The sequence below is a fragment of the Chelon labrosus genome (assembly GCF_963514085.1).
Source record: "Chelon labrosus genome assembly, chromosome: 16".
Lineage (NCBI taxonomy): Eukaryota > Metazoa > Chordata > Actinopteri > Mugiliformes > Mugilidae > Chelon > Chelon labrosus.
This window is the reverse complement of record NC_140349.1, coordinates 23,860,003-23,884,167: the sequence shown is the minus strand read 5'-3', so window position 1 is coordinate 23,884,167 and position 24,165 is coordinate 23,860,003. Positions and strand designations below refer to the sequence as shown.

Below are 24,165 nucleotides of genomic sequence, written 5' to 3'. Positions count from 1 at the left end.
AACATGTTACTTAAGCGGCCTCCACCTCTATTTGTAGAAGCACAAGCTGATGAAAGCACTTGGAAACACATTGACATGAGTGGTTGGTGCACACTGCTTGGCCCTTCAGAGCTGTGGTCTCCATTTTCTTGGCTTTTTATTTTTACGATGCAGAAACTGGAATAAGAATGAAATACTGATACTGATGGGTGTCAAGCAAAGGCCATTCAATTACAACACATCAACGAATAAAGAAAGGAGTTCAAAAATATGGAAGGAGGGCAGCTGTCTGCTGTGTGAAATAAGTGTTTAAATTCTTCCTCACAAGTCCTTGTTGGCAATGCCCCTGGGCAGCTATTGTGGTTTAACAAGGCCAAGCCCCCAACGAAATGAATGGGGAGGGAGCCAAGACTGCAATTTCAACGGTCGTTTGGACATAAAATCTGCAAGTACATTATCACAGAAAATCATAAAATCTGAGAGAAGTTTAAATAGTTGAGTGGCTTTGCTCCAATATGAGATTTAAAAAGACCTTTTTCCCACAAGCTATCACATCATGAACTGCAAACTCGTTTACTGGTCAATCGAGAGTGTCACAACATGGTCAACACCTCTAGAGCACTTTAACAGATCCCATGAGAATTCCTGACACACACAGTAAGAGAAGAAAGATTGTAAGTACCCTTCAATCACCGTTCAAAGACCGTCTGCACCTGCTCCTGCCAGCAAGCAACTGAATCTTTTTGCCTTGATGATTACTGGTTCAGCTGTTATAAAGCAGATGATTGGATGATGATTTGGTAGAGTGGGACAGGAACAGTATCAATCAATCTGCAGAATTACTTAGTAGTTTCTCCCTCACATCATATCTGGTAAACAGTAGATGCTCCATACATACATTTATAGGGCTGGACTATTGTTTAACATTTACACCAAAAAGTTGCCTCCAAAACAGTTGTGACTCATCAGAGAATGGACATGGGCCTTCTGAGGGTGTCCTGTGGTGACTGGCAACAGAATGTTGTTAGTGGGGGCCTTTGGGTCCTATGTGTAGAGGGGACGGGCCTCTGTGGATCATCCCACAGATACTTGATCAGTTTGGGATCTAGTGAATTTGGAGGCCAGGTCAACACCTTGTGCTGTTCTTCATGTTGTTTTGAGTTGTTCCTAAAGCATTTTTGTGTGTTTCCCTGTGTCAGGCTGAATCCTGCTGGGGATGGCTGCTGCCATCAAGGAGTGTCATTGCTATGGGGTGGGGGTGCCTGGTCTGGTCTAGGTGGGTGCTACATGTCTAAGTAACATCCACATTAATGCCAGGTCCAAAGGTTTCCCAGCAGAACACTGAATTGTCACAAGACAATCAATGTTCTTCACTTCTTCTGTCAGGGGTTTTAATGTCTGATGGCTGTATAATAAACCACTCAAATCAAATATTTTCTATTCATGCTTATTAGTGTGAGTTTCTCTTAAGATATAGTACAATCTATAAAGTGGAGTAACTGGAGGACATTTGACTCCAGTTTTCAGCCACAGTATCAGCTGGTCTGAAAGAGGAGTAAAGGAAGCCATCTATGTCAAATTGGAAAACCCTTCTCTGAACTGTGGAGGTGGACTGCGATATAATTTGCCACCAATTTACAGTCTTAACATCTGTCCCCAAAAAGTTTCACTCCCGCTCAACCTTTGAGACTGGAGTCTGCGGTCAATAATGGCTTCTGGAGTATCAGTTTCAGATGTTCCTATTTAACCCCCCCCCCAACTCCCCACCAGTCATTTAGAACAGAAGAAGCTACTTGGACGGGTGGTGAAAATGTCTTCAAGAAACTCTAGAAATACCATCTTCCCTTGATGTAGCTGTGGATTTGAGATATAAATTCAAGTTTTTCACTGTAAAATAGTTGAACTGGAACCTCTGGCCAGAACTCTAATACTCTGTGAAGCTAATATTCAATAATTTAAATATCACAACACTTTTCACTTTTCATAAGCACTATAAATATACATGATCATGACAGTATCTGTATTATCTGTAGTATACTTGAATATATACTATGAATTTATCTTCTATCGACTAGAAATCTTGTGGCACTGCCTTCCCCATCTCTTCTGATGCACGTTACAAACAGAATACTGTATACATATCCTGAATACAGAATATTTGAATCATTAGTTCAGGCCAAATTAATGTTATTTCATACTCTAAAGGAGAAAACAAAAGATAGAGACTAAGATTAATACTGCAAAAGGTACCACGTTGCTCAGAGCTGCCCTGGTTGAAGTAGAGAGGAGGTGACTTGCTTCATTATCAGTAGCCTTCAGAAAGGTTTGCTGAATAGCCTAGAGGTCTCTCACTGAGCTGTTAATGGTCTAAGCGTAGAATAATCCACAATTACAGGCTCTTCTCAACGTTTGGGTATTACTCAGTCTCAAAGGAACCACCAGCCAAAACGTTCAACCTCACAAGAGGTGGATAGTTAGTGTCATTGAGGCCGGTTTATCTTTAGAAGTAAGGAAAGCAGAGCAATCTCAGCTTTTATCCCTTACTGGATACTGGAAAAATCTACTCAAAATGTTTATACCACAGCCAAGATCACAATAAGAAAAAGATGAGCAGATGAGCTGGACGGCAGGGAGATGGAAAAGTAAAAGCGTAAGAGGAAAAATGAGCTTCTCGGTGGGTCCTGGGATTTTGCTACTTTGCGTTTCATTTATGTTTAATCGGCTCACAGAGTGCAGAGGCTCTTTGACATCACTCAGTGGGAGCAGTCAAAAGAAAGACATGACTTCATGGTCTGCTGCCCTGCTTGCACGTCTATACTTTGATTTATGAAAGGGCACCATTTAATCACCGGATTCTCCTCAGGAAAAGTTGGTTAGACTTGGCTGAGAGGACCACTGTGTCCTATTATCTAGTCTTGATATTTTCTGCTATTTTCCACCTTTCCTACAGGTGTCTTTTTCTTACCTCCATTTATTAAACAGGAATTTGACCTTTCTACAAAATTAGATTATTAAACATGGAAAAAAAGAAAAAAATGAAAATATCCTGCTTTGAAGATAAGCCCTCTATTGCTGATGTGAGACTGCTGGACCAATGTTGTCGGTGAGGAGGAGGGGAATCTGATCATCTCGGCCTCAGAGTCTGCGAGAATTGAACTCATTTCAATATATAAAGCTTTGTTTGTTGTTAGCTTGTTCACAACAGTTGGCTGAAAGTGAATTAATGATCTGCTTTAGCAATGAGAAGGCGACAGCGAGCTGACTGCAGGTAGAGGCTGCATCTTTGCAAATTTATGTTCTGCCTGTTTCACAGCTGTTCGATAATTACCCTCCCATACTGGTGGGTACTTTTGCAAGAACGTTGTCCTGTTTGCTGAACATTTGGCTGCATTTCATACTTTTGAAAATGATCTTTTTAAAATCTATTTTTCGCTTTATTTTAGCCCCTTTCCCCCAACACTCTTGCAAACTTTAAATATCTGTTTTAACACAATTCATACAGTAGAACACAACCTAATTCATAACTTGTAAAACAGACCTAGGAGAGCTAGCGAGCTATACTGAACACATAATCACAATGGTAAAAATTTTGGGATGTACACAATAGAAGAAAGACGTGTGGATACAGGACGCTTGTTTCACTGAATGAGTGGGTTGAATTTGAAAGACAATTTTCATGCTTCCTTGTGCCAGTGACAGCCGTGGCCAGAGGAAGGATGTTTTGTGGGATTGTGAACACATTCGTTCTGTGAACACAGCATCTCAGAAGATTGAATTCAATTGAAATGGTTGGTCAACAGTTACTGTGACCTAACAAAACATGTATTTGAACTCAACAACACTCCACAAAGATTCCACACATGATATTATTAAACGGGGAGATACTTTATATTCAGGTCAAATGTCAACTTCACCGTGTGTAACCCTAATGTTCTACAAAAAATCAGTCTGGACAAACTGAATGTAAACTGCAACATAGTCCAACTGTATGTTGCAATAAATGAAAATTCATCCTATTATTATTAAGATAGTGTTCATTCTGGTCCATCTCTGAAGTCATTCATTGCAAAGAATTTATACACACTGTTTCAACATAATAAGAGTGTTTGCACATCTATATTTCCTTCTGATAATACATAATACAATATATTCCAATGCTGCATTTAACCTGGATACAGTTCATGTTTAATGGGCAAATGAGTAATCGGGACAAAGTTCTGACACAACATCGACTCTACAGTTTTCTGACTGGTCATAATTTTGCAAGAGCAATGATTTCAGGAAATCAGGAAATAAAAATAACTAAATAAAAATTGGGACAACAGCGATTGTGTGCACTGGCATTTCTTGCTGCACTGTGGTTCATGTACTAGTGTTCTGTACATGAACTACATGGCGCACTGCTGCTGCCAGAAACTTCTGAACTAGAAGACGCACTCTGAAGGCATACCAGCTAATCCTATCAGTCTGTCCAGAATGAGATTGCTGTGTTTACACCAGCCCAAATGAGGAGACCTGGGGAGGGGGAACACTCTGAGTTTAGGAAAGCAGTTTCAGCATCACTATCAGTGTACATTATACTGTATAAGGACTGGATATTGCTGCACATCTCAGAGGTTCAGTTCTCCAACTGAGAGAATGATGTGTAAAGACAGCAGAGTCATATATAGAACACATACACACAAAGGCACAATCCAGCCACCATGGCTAAAGCTTGTTACATACTCCGCGAGAAGCAAGAAATTTGGTCTTGCTCCTAGGGCTGCGAGAATAAGAAAAAGGTTTATTTTTTAAATTATTTTAAGTAATTAGATGTCACTGCATTAACCACGCCCACTTCCAATTTCTGACCAATCGCAGAATAGCAACCAGACACCACACTAGAAAAATTTTCTCTTCGATGTGTCGAGAACAAGCTGCAAGAACAAACTTCTCGCATCTCACAGAGTATGTAACGGCCTTAACCGCGGTCATAAAGACGTCAAACTAGGGGGTCCCACAAGACAAAACACATTCTGATTTTCACACCTTGCCGTGTGACAACAAGCTGAATGGAAAACTTCACAACTCATTTACCTCATCCATCACCTCCGTTCTAGCGATGTTATAATAACATGCTCACTCAAGCTGACAAGTTTCACACTTTCATTCTCACTCAGAAATAAATACCCTCCAGAGACACGCGGAACACGGAAAAGCAGATATGGGGCATCCGAGTGAATGCGTGTAGAGAGACAGGAAATTAAAAGTGAGGTGTAGTGATAACAGCATGTGTCTGCACAGCAAGCAGCTCTAATTGCCATAAAAGTCAAGACAGAAAAAGGTGTGTTGTAATAAGTCCACAAGATAGAACAAGGATTGGATGGAGTTAACAATGAGACATGGAAGACTGTTATTACTGGAGGCTTAACACGTAATCAAAAGGATACTTCCCAGACATGTCATAGTTACAGCGTGTCCCATACAATGTTGACGACATGGTTTCACCTGTTCTGTACTGAATTTAACCTGACGGAGAAAACGGAAATCTCAAGTAGCATGTGAAGCTATTGGTTTTGTTAACTGCTATAAATTGAGGTTACCTCCACTTTTCAAAAACCCGATGTTCGTGCTCTTGATTTTCTAGACCATGGAGATTTACAATTATTTAAAGACAGTTGGTCAAAATCCGGAGGAAACAACTCTAGCTGTAACACGAACTAGCTTAAATTTATAAGCGCTAGATAGCAAATTTAAATTGAAAGTGAGCTGTTTACTATAAATTAGATTTATCCACTGATACTTTAATCTTACATACATTTGTCCATAGAATACCACGTCTCAACAGCCTAATGTTGAGTATTCCTGTACATGAACTGATGAATTGCACTGGCCATTTGTCACTAAATCCAATATGCCCGTTAATTTAAAGACAGACTGATAAATAATGCGTGCTCTTATTTCATGTGTCACATACTGCATAAATAGTTTTTAATATTTCATATTTAGGAGCTTTTATTAAGACAGTAGAAAGAATGTCCCTGCTTAGAAATCATAGAATAAAACAGTGAGAATCACCACATTCTTAGGTTTTCAGTAAAAGAATGTATGATACTGATAACTGCTTGTGAATACATGCTTATTCTACAAAGAGGAAGGGCTAATAGCTAATTCTGCATCGTTTTCTTTCATCTGGCACCAATTTACAAAATGCAAACAAATATAGGGTAAAAATAGAACAGCAGTCAATGACAATACCACAGCACACGCAGAGGGCTCTCTCCTGATGGCTGTAATTTCCTTCCTATGCCGTTCTGATTACTAAATGAGCCTATATGTTGGTGATAACATGTTCTGACATCTGATTGGCAGGAGCACTTTCTACTTCTTTTATCTTCAATCACCATCCTATTTTCACGCTGAGCTGATATAAAGCAGGAAAATGAAAAGGGCCTTAATGGAAAAAGCACAGACATTTCCATAAAATATAAGGACAGGATTTAAATTACAGGAAGCGCAGCACTTTCACTGACAAATATGTATTTTTAGCTGTAATTATCACCGGGCTGAGTGTGGAAAAATAACTCATGCGCGTGGATAAAAATCACTGACCAAGGCAGGTGATAATAAAATCCCCACAACTCCCCTAAATAGATTCAGTCTGAATGGGGCTAATGAGGGCTGTAAGGTTGACAAGGATCACTTAAGCAACTGAATCTGTAAACACAATTTTCTCACCGGAAGACACGTTCAATTTTGTTCGTCTTGGTAGTGTCAATTGGCACCAGAACTTTCACAGACTAATACTCAGGTGGAAACCTTTGTTAGCTGCTTGGGTACAGTTTCAAATGAAACAACAAACCCAAAGACCAATGGAACCAAAGTGAACAGAATGGAATAATCTAAATGATTAATGATCCCTTTACCAAGTGTGTTTGGGTCTGGATTGTCTGAGAAAAGCCAAAAAGGGCCACTTCTCCAACTCCAAACTGAAAACTCAGCTGAGTGCTACAAAAAAAGAAAGATAAGATATTCGAATATTCAAGAACCAATGGAACCCGATTTTCTAGAGAGCGTTGCATGATATGTTGTTTGCTAGAAGCGACTTTAGAAGCTGAAAGTTCCTCAAATGTCCACAAAAGCCAGTGAATCTTCATAGACTTTCATGTTAAAAAGCCCAAGCACAAATAAATGGATTTACAGGCTAGTGCAAAATACCTGTTAAGGAATATATAGCTACTATCTCCTTTTCTTATAATGGTACAGGGGAATTTAAAATCACGTTTCGGCTTAAAGTTATGCATAATGAAGGGTGTTTGCATTAAGTGAGCAGTCTACAGAGGTGGGGTCTAAAGAGGTGGAGCGGACACAGACACCTGGGAACCTGTAAAACAGCGAAGGTTCCCAGCAGTCTGCTCCACTGCCAAGGTGGAGAGATGGAGAGGACTCAAGCCACCACGTTGAGCTTCAAAAAGGCTCTCTAGGAATCCTATGGGAGATGTCACAGACTGTCAATAGTTCTATTTAGTGAATGGTTGTTTGTGGCCTCTGTGTTCCTAGGCCAGCAAGTGTTTCCAGTCCATTTGCAGTGAGTCAATCAGCCATTAAAGTGTTTGATTTGCCCAGTTTAGTGTGGAGAACTTCCTGGAAGTTTGTGCAGCGTGTTTAACTACAAATGAGGAAATACATTCAAGTCAACAGAAAATGAGTTCTTAGCGTCTCCTGCAGTTTTTCCCTAAATATTTTTCCCTCTGCCCACTTGCAGAGATCTTGCAGAAGATCCTATTTCTTTTTGCCAGATGAGCTGTCTGGTAGTCACCGTAATCAAGTGTACATACCGTGGAAATGATGGGAGTTTCATTTGAATAATGAATAAAACAAACTGAGCACGTTGCATAAATGAGGTTAAACTAGAATCATTTTTTTCCTGGTGTCCCCTTTAGCAAGACATTAAAACCCTATTATGTCACACTGAATCCTACATTTTCCCAGAGCACGGGGAAAACTGGATACAAACTATAAAGATGACCCCTTTCAGAGATACTTTACGGTAATTACATTACAGCCAATTAACATGAGGGTATGGTAGCTGAATGAGCTTTGATCGGGTCGCGAACGGCAATCTTTCTTGGTTGGACATAATGAAATGTTTCTAAACGCTGAACCTGGCAGAGGCCTGAAGTCAGCGTGCAGTAGACTAAGGTAGAGGCAGCAGCTGTACACACATCTCAGACAGCTCTTTTAAGAACACTCCTAATTCATTAGCTCAGCAATTATGGGACAAGAGAGGTTAAAAAAAAAAAAACACAGTAATGAACTGACAAACACAACAATACAAACAGCATGTGAGCAAACAGCCCCAGCCTAACATCTCATCGCTCAATGCTTCACATACACTGTGAAACAGTCGAGAATCAGCTATTAAATAACATCAAATGACGAAACTGCTGTGAAATGTTTTGTAACTCACTGCTGTTCTCCCTTTATCACTGTGCCAAACATTGCTTGTGCATGCAGCTCATTACATAAATGTCCTGTCATGTGTGGATGCAGCCAAAAGGAACATTAACATATTTATGTTGGAATGATAAAATGGCATAATTTGAAGAGACAGATGAAGCTAGAATGTGACATCCTCTGTGCCTGGAACGGGCTGCTGTATGTGTCAGTGCTACATCCTCTGAAACGCTACTGTGAAGAGAAAGATGTTTACATGCTAATGTGTCCAAGGAACTGGATGCCTTTTAATATTTATCAGGCAAGAGAGACGAGAAGCAAGCAGAGTATGAGCCCAAGGTGAAGGCCAAAACTTTGATCCAGTCGTCATTAAACACTCTCCATGCTCCTGGTTTCGCACATTAGTGCTGCAATTCTCACCAGGAGGTGTGCCAGTTTGAGGAGTGTTCTATCTGAAAGCTAAAAAGTCACACCAAAAAATGTCTGCAGCCTCTGCAAATGTAAAAAAAATTGAACTAAATTGGTTAATCGGACACAAAAAATAAAAGCAATTCAGCCTGGCAGGTTAACTACAGCAGTGGCTTGGAACTGTGACAACACCGCCTGAAACGGCACAAGACTTTGTTATCTTGTTGTAGATAAAAGTTCATCCACCTTTTGTATCCACCCTCCAGCCCACTTATTAAATCTTAAATCTGTTAGAGCCCTAAGTGTCACTGCTCATCATAAATCATTCACATCGGTCCTGACTAGAATCTAATCACCACCAACACGTCCACAAGAGGGCTGGAATGCCAAGCAAGGAACTCCTTTCTTTGGATTTTCTGAGCCTTTGAACCACTTTAAAACTGCATTAAAGAAATTCAATATCAAGACAGAAAGTTTCAGGGACGGTCGGGGTTAAACTGGTTCAAGGCGGATCGAGGCGGAACGAGGCGAGTAAACTCTTCTTTTTGCCGTGCAGTTAATTAGAGGAGACGGTAATGGAAGCGTTTATGCTCAAAATACATTAGCCATGACTCTGACCTGCATAATACTGACTTCCCAATTGCGCTCACTGTTTTTATAAGTCACTCACGCACCACAAATGAATGCATCCACATTCCAAAAGCCATTCTTGCACTTCTGGCAGCAGCGCCCTTCAATGTTCAATATTGAATGCGTATTAAAGCTGCTCATGTTCAAGATTCTGTAGAACTGTTTGCAACAATATTGAAAAAGAAAAGAAAAAAAAAGCTCTCTGTAAAGATTTTACAAATGTGCCGGAAAATAAATGCTGTTTGAATAACCTTTGCTGAAGCTAATTATTGATTTACCTCACAGTGTGCTTGCCAGCATTGGTTCTTAGGACACAAAGTGCTGCTTCATTTTGACAAAAACAGACTTGATTCAGCCTGACGCTGTGGGTGTAAATTCCTTCCTGCTTAGTAGGATGGCTCTCAACTGGGGAGGAACAAAAACAAAGAGGTAGTTGGCTAAATTTTGCTGTTGCGGTGCTGGTGGTGTTTTGGTGAGAGTGTCTGAACGGCTGATTTTAGCGGAGTTAGGGGATAATAACGGCAGCATGTTTGAAAAGAACAGTAATAAGAGCAGTGCTGGTGTCACTTTAGACAGAAACAAGAAATGAAAAAAAAAAAAAAAGGGTAGGGAAAAAAGGCAGGAGCAGGGGTGAGAACAAAACGCAGACATCGCTACAGTATCTTAGCAACAGATGTAGGCCTATTGAGTAGCAAATATAAGAAAATGGTAGAGCCAGGGATGGAGACTGACAGAGTGGCAACTACTAAGCCAGCTCCCGGAGGACTGGAGGTCCCAAGGAGTCCAGTCCTTAATCAGGAAGCAGCTAAATGACTTCTTCTAGAAATGTTAAACTGTCTCTAATGGCCTACAGGGCAACATTGCAGTCAAATTCTTTTCTGTCAGACAGGAGAATTACATTAACACAGTCTGGCAGACAGAAGTTTTTTTTTTTTTTTTTTTTAGCTTATACAAGCTTGTTAACTCTGTTAAGCCTCACTGTACACCTGTGCATGAAATTATGCTGCATGCATAATCAGTCATCGCATTTTTTTGATGGTGTTAAGACTCAATGATCTCCCCATGAGCTGCATTACTTGAATCAAAGCATGGTAAACAGGTAGACTGTGATACCAACTGGGGGTCCAAGGTTTGACACTAGAAGCCACTTGGTTTACACTTACATAATGAATCCACACACAGTCTACATTATAGACTAGGCACCGGCCCTATACTGGAGGGAGCATTTATACTGGCACGTTAGTGAGCAGTGTGCCAATGCGTTCTTTGCATCAAGTTAGAGCCGAAGCTAATAAACGCTGAACAACAGTTATTTTTACCGAAATCACTGCAATGCAGAAAAGAGAGAAGACGTTGGAGGAGACGTGTCCGACCACTGAGCAATCTGAGGCAGGAGGAGGGTGAAGTTTGTCCGACCGCTGAGAGACATGCACAAAGAAATTTTGGACCAACCACAGCTGCTGCAGCCTGCGTCATCACGACGTCTGGGGAGCTGCAAGTCACGATGCGGCGCAGGGTTTGGAGCCATGCGGGAAGTATGGTGCAGATCTGACGGGATCTGGAGGATCTGGAGAGGTTTTGGGACTTGGAACTGAACTGTAGACTAAAAGCTAGAATATCTCTACTTCTGCCGCATTCATTTGTACTAGTCTTCTTTTTCTTTTAAAGGTTTTCCATGAGAAGAACTGTATGAAAATAGCATACTTGACTGCATAAGTACCCCTTTGAAAGCCTAATATATCTGCATGATCTATACTCACTGGAGGAATAACTTTTTATCCTTCAGTTTATTAAGAGTGAGTCATAGACACCAAGGTTATTTTTAAGTAGTGACATTTGCCAATTAATCAACTGACACTAAATGATTATGGATCCATTTTGATAATCAAAATAACAGTCTTCAGTCATTCTTTAAGCAAAAATGCCAAATGACGAAACTGTGAGGATTTGATTTTACAATGCATTTCTTTGTTATACATGACAATAAACTGAATATTGTGACTCTTGGTCAAGTTAAAGCATTTTAAAATGTTACACTGAGCAACTGAAAGTTATTTTCCATTTTATGACATTTTATACACAAACAATAATTGTTGATTGCAAAGTATTTTTTAAAATCCCCTTTAGCTTTTCTTTCTTTGGTTGTTCTTTTGTTTTCAAAGAGAAATTAGTGAGTTGGGCGGATTTAAATTCACGGAGATTCCCCAAAACCCAAAGTAAAGCATCAGCTAGCTTTAAAGATATTAGAGCAAAAAAGTAAGAACGAATTTGGAGTACAAGCCAGTCAGGCAAGGTGCATTTTTAACCTCATACAGTATGTCCCTGTTAGCTGAACACTTTTTACAAGCAGAAAGAGTAGACAGGGCATAGCAGGGGTAAGCACAAGCTGATATTATTAGCCTATGCCGCCGGTATCTTTCTATGGAAGCACCCAAAGAGCAACCTGCCAATTTAAGTCCACACTGCATTCAGAATCAAATTTACACCCCTTCCCCTTGTGTCAGACTGTTTAATCATGCCCTGCTCCTCTGCACCACCGCACAGACTGGAGGTGGACTTGGACTGGAGGTTTTTCAACAGCGAGTAAACAGCACTGTGGACGTGTATTTTAGGCTTGACTCATTAGCAGCTACCAAAGGTGTCGGACCAGGTGACAGATGGACTGACATGTCTGGACGGAAATGGATACTGAGCCACAGCCAAAACCACCCAGAAAGAAGAAAAAAAAAAAAGAAGAGCGGTTTCTGAGTGAATGCAGGTGTGGGAAAAAAACACTCCATTTTAAGCTCTGTCAGTCAGAGCAGAGAGGCTCAACGCTGACTTAGTGAGAGGAAACCCAAGTCTGGTGAAAGAGGTGGAGTGGTCAAATATTGGGGCTATTATCTGAAGAGCTCAGACTAGAGGCAGGGGATTTTGCTTGGTCAACTGAAGGGTGATGGATGACATTCTCCATCTATCTAGTTGAAACTTAAAGTGAAATGGATTTTTTTCATAGCACACATTTTGTACTGACAAAAAAAAAAGCTGCACTGCAATATCTGCTGGAATGGAACCATCGCGAATGTTCAGTTTCACTTGTGCTTTTCCTGCTCTGCATGTATATGACATGTCTGAATTCTGAGTGTGAATATATATTGATATATCTACAGAGAGAGAGGGGGAGCTCTGAAAAATGTCTACAGCACAATAAATACTATGATGTACATGCATTTACTGTACACTACTTACTGGGAAAAAACACAAAGAATTGAGCCACTATAAAGTCTTAAACACATGGATTACTGTTACTTTAACTGTAAAATTATGTATTTAATAGTTATTCTCATGCTGTCAGTTTTAAAAGGGAATCTATTATGCTCATTTCTATCTTTTGTATTGATCTCATACTGTCTGTTATGTAGGCCCTTGCTTCATTTTGTCAGATGTTCATATTTAATGTTGCTACTTAACTGAAAGCCTACTACACAGAGAAAAGGGAAATGAGTGAGAGGAAGAGAACATGTTTGCTTGCAGGTGCGAGCATGGGTTTTAAGGCTAAGGCTAGTTCTCAAAGTTACCGCGGATGTTGTAGGTACTGGACTTGTGGAAAAAGACACACACACGAAGAGTTGTGTAAGAAGATATGTTGCGTTTGAGTCAGTATATAAATAGCGTCACAGAAAATGTTGAACTAGAGGAGGAAACCCTTGCGGAACTCATGGAGTTGTTTATTTTTTACATTTACGACACGCTGCCAAAATGTTCCCATCTTGAAATGTTGCAGTTTTTGTTAATTAATGGCAACATCAACACACCACACAGATTTAGAAATGCTGGCTTGTTTGGGGTACGGTAGCAATACCTCATAATATGAGGTGGGTGTTGCTCAATACATTAGCAAGCCACTGTTACCATTTAGTCAGACTCAGCGAGAGGATGCGTGCTGCAGCTTTCTCATTTGAGAGTTTCTTTTATAATGCATTCATTTCACCACAACTACCAAAGTTCAGGTATAGTGACATCCCAAAAGCCTCGTATACCACTCCCTATAGTTCACAGTAATTACAGCGGGTCAGCCTTGCGTGTAAAACACGGAACGCTTGAGCAAAGTCGTACGTTCACGCCGTGTTTCAACAAAGACTAATGAAGAACATGCTTGAAAGGTCAGGTCGCTGGTGTTATTGAAATAAAGTTCAGCTTGGCTCTTTGTATTACGATAACACAGCTTATGTGGTGTCAGTACTGGAGAAACGATTTAATAAATAAAAGTGTTAATAAATAAGAGGGGAAGAAAGTTCTTGTAACTTCTTGTAGACAGTCAGGCAGCTGCATGATCTTGTTAATCCAGACGAGACTAAACAGTGAGCAGTGAGAGAGACCTGTCGGTGTAAACTTCAGTTTGAGCTTACTGTCTTGAAACACTGTCCATTTAAGAACATACTAGAATGTCTGATTGATCTATTCATTATTTCCTGAGCAGTGCATTCAGATTGAGCATTTTCTCATATCTACATATTTTAACATGAAATCTATGAATGAATGAACCATTTCAAATGTTGACTTGCAGCACATAGTGTTGAGTAGGATTTAACGTCAGCTGCTGACTGCAGTTGGAGATGCAACCATATTTATGTCCAAAAAGTTTCTAACACCAACTTTGAGCGTAATGTTAATGGAAACATATACATATCCGTGCATAAACCAACTGCTCTCAACTTGCAAATGCGCTGGAAAGCAGCGTCATCATACTATCTATTAGCATGTGCTCTTGGAGTTCTTGTTTGATACACAACAGGCAAAGGACGGACTGCCAACCAAGAATCAGACTAAACTCACTACACTACACTTTAAGGGATTTTTTGTTTTGTTGCAATAAGCTAGTTGTGGTCTTGTTATTCATCTGCTAGTCTGTGGCTTTACATGATGGACATCTTCTGTGTGGTCAAAAAGTGCAGCTTCTATACTGTGTACTATATCCGTGTTAATGACATTGACATTTTTGTCACAAACCTAAAACATTTGTCAAAGAATGACGTTTTAAGAGCTGCAGATACGCTGTAAACCGTAATATGTTTTCTGCGTTTAAATCACGTGTTACTTCACTTGATGAATACATAATCAGCACTCAGAATGCACCACAGGCAGCAACATGATTTGTCGTGAGAGGTTGAATCCTGGCTGTCTGACAGCTCGGCCTGTTCTTCGGCAATAAGACACTCTCATATGTTCAGAACTCTTCCAATGCCTGCTGTCTGTTTGGAATTAGTCTCCATGGCAACGGACCAGACCGTCTGGCTTCAGCACAGCCAAGCTGATGAAGTGGCGTGTTATGGTAATAGTCGCCGCTGAAGGAAGACCGGAAAATATATGGTGCGTTTTGCAAAGATCCCTCAGCAGACCTCGGGTCTTGCCAACGCCAATTTAAGTTAAGCTGCCTCCTCACTCCTGAGCTGAGAAAAACTGTATAAGAATATTTGTGCCTCACCTTGGGACACTATGGGATGGTCTGGAGTCGCTGGATAGTGCCTGAAGCCTCTCCTCCACGCTCATCGCCTGAGGACCAAGGCCTCCACCTGCTGTCTGTCCAGCTTCCGGCTGCTGCTGCTGCTGCTGCTGCCGCCGCTGCTCTTCCTCCTCCTCCTCTTCTTCTTCCTCCATCTCCTCGTTACCTGACTTCTCCTTCCCTCGCTCCTCACTCTCGTTGTCGCTCTCCTCGCCTAAGATGTCATCCACCTTTCCCACAAAAGACATGTTTTTGTGAGCTTCGTTGTGTGCATCATGACATTCTGCAACAGCAGCATGAATACATATTGGACTTAGCCCATCCAAAAATATCCCTGCGTTTTGCATTTCGTCAAGCTGAGATTAATTATTTCCCTCTCCAAACACGCCAATAAATGAATCTGCTTTTTGTTATTTTGTGGGAGACATCTACCATATCATTAACCTGCATAATTTAACATTTTTTATTTTGTAGGTAATCATTAAATAGAACTAATGACATGTTCAATTAAAAAGAATAACTCCTGCTCCAAGTATCATCAAGGGGGACCCCGCGTATTATCCAGTTCCCTTGACGTAGCCCAGATTCCAATTATGGATCTAATTATGTCTGGAAAGTGGTTTTTCCCTCTGTTAATAATTGGGTTATGTACTGCACTCAAATTTTGGATGGTGATTAAACTCGGGGCCAACAGCTAAGAGGCTCAAGCAAGATTTCTGCAGCACACCGAATGCGTCCAAAGATTTAAATCAATTATTGACTCTCATATGAAATGAAGTCAGTTTTTTTGCCATTTTAAACACGCAAAACATAACTTCCATTTGGAGTTAATTGTTTTCTTGGACACTAATGATAAGAATGACAGCCAGATCACAATTAGAACGCCTCATAACCAGCTTGGTCAGAACTTATTGGCCTGATGGTAAGGGGAAAAAGAAAAACTTCTTAGCTCTCCGTTCATTTTCCTGCACATTTGAAGCACCACGGCAGCCTGAACCACTTTGCACGTGTCAAAGACAAATAAATAAATAAATAATATTCTAATTGATGGTTTGGGGCACGTGCATGCATATAGCTAATCCAATTCTTTTTTTCTAGCATCCATCTAAACTGTTAATTAGGTAATGTAGCGCATGTTAACAATGATTTTGGGCTTATTGTGATGGCACTGTGTGTATGATAAATAAGATTCAGTTAACAGCCGGTCAGCTTAGATGAATAAAAAAACTGAGAAGAGGGTAGAGACGACAATGGATGTTACAGATGCTAGTGGGCAGAGCTCGTCTCATTTGCACTTAGCCAGGCTAACCTCTTCCCTGTTTTGGGTCTGGTGGATAAATAATGGAACAACGATACACAACTATATGTAACAGCTATCTTACCAATGCCTAAACAGTATTGTGCCGATATTTTGGGCACTTTAGATCTTCCAAGTCTTATCAGTCTTGTAATAAAATGAAAGATGTGTCCGAGTGGCCCCCAGTTCACTCTGCTCCATAAAACATATGCACAATATTCTACTTTTCTGTCAAAACACACCAAAAACTACAGACCAAAAATGACCCCCCCATCCAAAGCTGCCAGGAGGATCCACTGGATAATACAGTGTAATGCTCATTCTATTTTTTCCCCATCCTCCTCGCACAGATTGAATCTTGTTTGATCTGAGCGTGTTTTGAATAAACTCATCCCATCTGATTTCTACCACGAGGAAAGGGCACGGCTAAATACAACAGTCTGTCCAGAGGGAAAAACATGACAAATACTGGAGGTACAAGTGTCACCTCATCAATCTTGTATTCTTTCAGCAGATCATGATTTTAAATGTCAAGGGTTATCGACCATTCAGAAGAGGTTGGCCAATTATCAATAAAAATGAATATGGCCAGAGCAGCCTTTCGTCTATTGACTCATTAGGTGCTCGTGCCTTGGGGTAAACTGGGATTAATGCAGAGGGATGTTCACTTGGGGGCTAGAGCCAGGATCATTACCGCTGTCAAGCCAGGTTCATTAAAGCCTTGTTGTTGGATATTTGGACAGCCGCAGAGCACCTTGGTAAACAAAAGAAACGTGAGCTTGCTGCCGATTGTCCTGCTGTTCCATTTTTCAAAAATTTTAAAATCTGAATGAGATTAACCTCCCAGTCACCGACAAATTACAGGACTAGATGCACATAAAACAGCAAAACACAATTTAAGATTTTATCTCAAGACAAGTTGCTTTTTATTCCAGTGCAATACATATTTCTCCTGTCATATCCATTTTGCCGATCACTATTTCAAAAGAGCACTAACACTAATAATTCATTGGGCCTTGTTTCTGTGAGGCCTGCTGAGGGTTTAAAAGCAGGAACATTTTGCTGGCAGTATAGCTGCAATAAGCAGAGAGCTTGGCTTTCAGACAGCAGACAGAACTGCGAATTGAAACTGTGCTCAACAGATCTTTGTAAAAAAAATAAAAACATATTAAATAAATTTAATTTTTAGTTCTGGCAGATACTGTGGCTAATGTATCCGTTTGGTGTCATTTCTATACAGACAGGCACCGAAATATTACTTATGGATGTGGCATGGCGTGACAGTAAGCCAACTCCTGGTTCAGTACTAAGATGACTTTCTGAGCATACGCTAGTTAGCCTAACTTCCCCGTTATCAGTAGAATGGAAACTTAACAGCACAAGGGGTGCTCACAAATATTTAACACTGAAGAGCTTGACCTCTTGAATTACTACAGCACTAATTGGACTCACTGAAAGGGGCTTATGAATCGCTTCAGGCAGTAGTTTTCCACAAAAGTACGTGGAAATCAACTGTCATTTTATGTTATTAGAAAACCACACTAACGCAGAAAAATGTATCCTCTTCTGTAAAGTGGTTAAGCCCAGCCCAGAAGCTGAGTATCATGCAGGGTGCACGATGGTAGCAAAAGGAGATTTCTGATTTAAGAGCAACGCACTATACACATGTACTGTGTATACATCAAAAGACTTGATGCTGACTGCAGACAAATACCGTGGAGGCACTGCGAAGTACAGTATATGGCCAGTAAGAGCTAGGGGTGCACCGATCCGATATTGGGATCGGATATCGGCCCCGATATTGACAAAATAGCTGGATCGGGGATCGGAAAAAATAACAGATCCACGGGCCGATCCAGTTTTTTTTTTTTTTTTTTCCTCCGTCGCAGCAGATCCTACGTCATTCATTAGCAGCACGTGTGTCGCATGCTGGAACGAGTTGGAGATCCTGTGTAGTAGTCCAGTAGGTGGCGGTAGGACCTATATGTCGTGAAGATATGATCCGCCATTAAACAGAAGAAGAAGAAGAAGAACGAGTTGGAGCATTTAAGCAACATGGAGCGAGCCAAAGAGTCGGATGTGTGGAGATATTTCAGGCTTGCCACGCCAACTAGTTCGACGGCTGTTTGCAATGTCTGCAAAGTAAATGTTTATTTATTTAAATTTATTTTAAGAAGTTTGATTACATTCTATTTTCGATTTGGATGCACAATTGTTTTTTAAATAACAAATAAATAAGTATTCAATACATTACATCTATGTTATTTTGTCTTAGTTAGAAAAGTAATGTTTAGTTAGGAAAGTCTGGTGCCTTTAGTTTCTTCTACATGGTGGAAGGAAGGTATAAGATGGAAGATATGCAGTTTATTATTAATTCAACAATGGTATCGGATCGGTATCGGGTATCGACAGATATACAAAGCCCAGGCATCGGTATCGGTATCGGGACTGAAAAAGTCGGATCGGTGCATCCCTAGTAAGAGCCAAGTCTGCTTCTGATCTCTGCCTTTTAAAACCAATTCACAGTTCACTGTGTCAGGAAAGGCCTAGTCTACAACCTTTGTAGAATATGAAGCATTAACAATCACAAAGAGCACGGCAAACATCCCACAGCATTTTTCTTTTTCCTGGCTGTGATCAAAGTCTAACCCAAGAGCCCATCGTGAAACTTTTCAAAGCACCCCCTCAAAGTAAGTTTCGAATCAGGCTTTTGGTCTCACCGTTGCAAGCTGTAAGTACAGGTTAGTACAAGTGTGAATCCAGGGCATAGAATCTATTTTTGGCTCAATGCTCGAGTTACTGAACCATTGTGTCAGGAACTGTTTGTAACCACTCTGTGGTCCATCGTGATCATTTACCTGTTTGGAGCGAGATGTTAAAGATGAAGAGGATGGAAATGCAATTGTGACACGTAAGAGGGTAATTAGAATTCAGTAGAGTGCCCACAAGGCTTAAAAAAAAAAAAAAAAAAAAACTGTCTTGTGTCAATACATTTTGAAATATCGTGTTGATAATGGCCTAAAATAACTGACCTGCTGAGACCTGCAAGTACTCTACTGGACCTTTGAGGATGTCCCGTGGTACTGTACCTTGCACCAAGACGCCACCAATCCTATTGGGCCATAGATTTGTACCACAGATCAGTTACCAAATGTTCCTGCTGACTGAGCGCAATCCACAAACCTTGTCATTTTGCAGACGCTATGACCCAGTTAACTGTCTGGTCCGTGTCAAAGTTATTCAGGTCCTAGACTGGGGTTTCTAGTGCATTTTGCTTCCTATCATTCCAATGTCCTGAATGAATTTATTTCACCAGAAAAATCTGAAACTTACTGGCCATATCCTAATACCAGTCTGCGCTACAAATGTAACCATAACGTAGACCTAGGTTGATGAAGTACTGACAACAATCGCAAATTTGCTGGCACCGCAAATCATTTGACACCATCAGAACATTTCTGTGGGTGCAGCCCAGTCAGCGTGCAGCTTGCTGAATGAGCACTTTTGAAGCGGCTGCAAAAGTTAAATCCCGTTTACCGTCGAGTGCCGTCATCCCTGCCACTACATCAGAGAAAGCGTTCATCATAGCTAGCATTTTTGTGAGCTTTATTAACGGGCATTTTGGCATGCAATCTTTTACTTAGTATCTGTTTTTGACCATTTGAGCCAAGTTAAAACCAGATGACAGAACTCCAAACTGTTCACTTACAGTCTAATATGCTTGCCACAAATGAACACACAAATAAAAAAAAAGCAGTAGACCCAGTAGAGCTTAAAAAAGTGCTTCTAAACTCTGAACATTGATATTTCAACTTTAAATCCAGCCATGGGCATCATTCTCACACTGAAAGATTAATGTGATGCCAAAGAAGCTGATGGTCCATTATTCTGAAATCAAAGCCAGCAGTTAGGAGTAGCTGATACTATTGATCAACGAGTTTAAACTGAGCTGAGGCCTACTTTAAAAAAGTGGCTATTACATTAGGACTTTGATTATGCTGCTGCTGTAAAATCACAATCCGTACCAAATATACACATACACATCCTGCCAAGCTGTCGCCACATCGTATTCAGATTTATTGTTGGATGAAAATGAAATGTCATTTAAACAAAGGCTTTCCTAAACAGTATTCTGTGAATAATAATCAAATAATACAAACTGGGCGTTCGCAGTTCAGCCACATAATTCACTATCCAAGCAGTTTCTTGAAAAGGTATCTGGGAGAGGGACTGCGATGTTATATTTTAAAAATAAAGAAGCCTTTAAGGAATGCTCAGAGCCAAAACATGTGTTTTGTGGGATATGAGCCAAATGCCAGTATTTCTTTTCCATGTATGAGATGTGCCACCTTTGTACATCTTATTTTAAATTAAAAATACATATATGATGACAATGTTCACTGTAAAATAGTAACCTTCTCCGTGGAATTGTTTAGCTCATAGGTGGTGTTGGTTGTGGTCAGGTGTGTGCTCTGTTGCACTTGGCATTACAGTAAGCTGACTAGGAATGCTACAATTGTCAATATCGACTATTAATTGAATAACTGAAGCGTTTGCTGCAGCATCCATGGTTCAATACAAGTTTGTGAACAGCAGTATTTTTGGTTGTGTAGGATTCACATTTCTCTCTGAACTACCTCTTCCAGCAGGACTCCACATCTGTGTCACCATCACCCAGCCATCACTGTCAGAAAGCAGGATGGCTGAGCTGGTAACACTGGCAAACAAAAAGCAACAGTCCTTGGCTGCTGTCTTCCAGAATGGAAGTGGGGAATTTTATTGCAAATGATTTGCAGGTTGAGTGGAAATGAAAATGAAAAATGCTCGGTGAAAATGCTCAGTAAGCATTACATATCCGTTGTGCACATGTTTCTGTACCAAATTAATGGCAAACATGTAAAGGTAATAGACGCGCAACGGTTTAAGGACAGGAAGCAGTCAAGAAAGCAGCGTCTGTCAACAGTGTGCCACCTCCAGGAGAAAGTCCGAAAAATAATGACTTTTTTTTTTTTTACATAAAAACACCACGGCCCACAATATATTCATGGAAAAGATGCTGAACTGAACCGAAAAAGAAAACTTACACCAGTGGTGGGAAACTTTGCTGTTCTAGGTCTTGTTATTTATTCCATTCTAAATACGAAAGAGGGCCTCTTTACAGTTTCATAGTTATTAATGAAGTTATCGCATGGAAAACATCTTGAAGTCTTCTTACGGTCCTACCAGCAGTGTTTCCAGCTGCAGAGTTTGGTGCAACACTGCAATAATCTGTTGTGCAAAGCTAATTATCATTATTATTGATTGTTGCCATTAAATCCAGAATGGGCCCCAACGCTTGCCTTTTATGAAGATGAATTACAACTAGTATGTGAAAATGGTACACTGTACAGGCGCTGCAATGCGCCTTTGCAGCAGAACAGGGTGTCAAAAATATGGCCTGTGGGCCAAAACCGGCCCGTCGGAGGATCCAATCTGTCCTGCAGGAAGAATTTGCAAAGCGTGAAAAACTACACTGAAGACATAAACTGCAATTTTTTAATAAAAGTAACTGCTGCTCCTAATCTTTTCACTAGGGGTCTGTTGTAGTAAGAGTCGTGGACATAACGCAACACTGAGATGCAGAACTAAATGGCAGATGGGTTGAAATTGCTCTTTTCTCTCAAGAGATTGTTGTTGATAAAATGTTTTGTAAAAGGATAGTTTATTAAATGTAAATATATTCATAATGTATTTGTACCTCTTTGCACTAATACAAAGAGATAAGCTGTGGTTATTTATAGGTTATAATGCGAATATGTTACTTGTCCAGTGTGCCTTAAATCAAATTGTGCTGTCAGTGCCCCCCCCTAAAATGAGTTTGACTCCCCTGCAGTAGAGCTTTATCTGTTCTGTCAACATGACATTAAGTAGTATAATTACAATTGATTTCTGAAGTGTGAAATATTCATTATATGCTGGAGAATATGTTGACTTCACTGCAGAAAGCAGAACAGTGCTCAAAAAAAGCACTATACAAATAAGGATTTGTTAGAGTGTGTGTTTTTTTTTTCTTATTATTATTATTCAGAAATACCAAAAGCGTCAACCTCTGAGATTGTTGTGCAGCGGAACACTTTCTGACAAAGGTTAAAATGATCTTCACAGCACTTCACTTGCAACAAAGTTAGTGAAGAAATCGCAAAGTTCTCAAGGAGTTCACCCAAGGTCTGACTGAAAAGGAAAAACATCAATCAAACAGACACAATCCTGTACCTGCGAGAAATATTCAGCAGCGGAAAAGGTGAATTAGGGACTCCCAGAGAGAGCTCAGCTCGTTTCCGCGCAGCCAATCAGAGCTCGTTGTCTTGATCGGTTTCTGTTTGTGCTGATTCTTATTGTGCTAGCAGCTCCTGTCTTCACCAGACTCCTCTGCACAGGAAGAATTTTACATAGCACAGTTCCACTGAAGGGGAGATTACATAAGCTTTATACCTTGCCAAAATTACTGACTGCATCTGTGAAAGGTAGTCAGATGTGGTAATAGGACCGACAGCTGATTGCTGAATGGAGGGAGGCCATTGATGGGTCATTTAATGTGGGCGCAGAGGAAGAAAAAAGGCTTTGGAAAAAAGCTCACCTCATGCCCCGGGGGGAAAAAATGTATGCAAATGTGCATGAGAAGTCAATGTGAAGATATACTGCTTACTAGTAAGCCAAAAAAAAAGGAATAAAAAGGTGGCGAGACTGATGAATCACAAGCAGAAAGGCCTCCAAACCGACTGTGCTCATAGCAGCATTCACCTGGATTATTCATTAGCTCAGGGTCACATCAAAGGTGCAGTCCAGCTATTGAGTCAAGGGCATTCTCATGGGAATAATCGCAACACAAATTCACATGTTCACGCTTCCTCCGCCTGCTCCTCCTACATCTGTGAAGGCTGAAGTGCTCAAACGTAGAGAAAGCAACAATCATTTGAGAACAAGAATTCTTCAGAGGCTCTGCAAGCAGGAAGATATTGGCTTCTTTTCACCGTCGTCTCAGAAAGACATGCTACCACGTCGTGCTGAGGGGAGTTACATAACGCTGAGCTGAAAACATTACTTCAGAGAGCTCATTCAGAGGCTACGGGAGGGTGTTCTTATATCAATGATGGGTCCGGTGTAGAAAATTTCCTGCTTACTCCTAATGGGGTGGGTGCAAATTTTTTGATCTAAGACCAAAAGTGAGCATCTTGCCACATTCAGATTAGATATTTCTGTCAAACTGCCAAGGACGGGTGCAAATGGAAACAGAAGGAGAGGGAATATTGAGAAGACTTGAGATTAAGGGACAGACGATGGAGAGACCTCCGTCTGGGAGCGGTAATTTGCTGGTCACGTCGGCGTAATGGCTGACAGCACCTGACCTCGTAGCTCTGGTGTGGCCGGGTTGATAGGCTGTCTTGCAGCCTGCTGCTTTGTAAACTGTAACAAACTTCAGCACCACGGACAGCACCACACACTCAGCTAAGGGCAACAGACGGTTGATTTCAGCTTTACGCTATTTAGGGTCTGAATTACACAGCGGACGATTTGCTTGAGGAACTTCCTGCCTTCCCCACACCACTCCAACACTGGATATAGGCCGTCTTTCTCACAGTTTCTTTGTAACTTTTTCAACTTTTTCCTGCTTTCAGTTCTTTCATTCGTCTTCTGTTAACCGCTTGTCCTGTGAAGTGTTGCGGGGAACTGAAGCCTATCCCAGCAGTCATTCGGCGAGAGGTGCCGAAGTCTATCGCAACCATTCACACTCACACCTATGGCCAATTTAGAATCACCAATTAACCTAACCAGCATGTCTTTGGACGATGGGGGGAAGCCTGGAGAGTACCTGGAGAGAACCCACGCAGACACAGGGAGAACATGCAAACTCCCTACTTGCAGCTAGTTAGTTTTAAATTTCCCTACAAACTGT

At 40.7% G+C, this 24,165-nt stretch overlaps 1 protein-coding gene across 4 annotated transcripts in view; it reads right to left on the bottom strand.

Moving 5' to 3' along the window:
- Positions 1-24,165, bottom strand: part of ctdp1 (CTD (carboxy-terminal domain, RNA polymerase II, polypeptide A) phosphatase, subunit 1) — a 71,110-nt gene that overhangs the window by 21,339 nt on the left and 25,606 nt on the right. For 3 of the 4 annotated variants that reach the window (XM_084563282.1, XM_084563283.1, XM_084563284.1), the window contains exon 12: positions 14,918-15,165. In XM_084563282.1, coding sequence (XP_084419408.1) covers positions 14,918-15,165 — 248 coding nt within the window. Of the gene's footprint in view, positions 1-9,800; positions 9,859-14,917; positions 15,166-24,165 lie in introns of those variants that run through there. The other variant, XM_084563285.1, reaches the window with a different exon arrangement.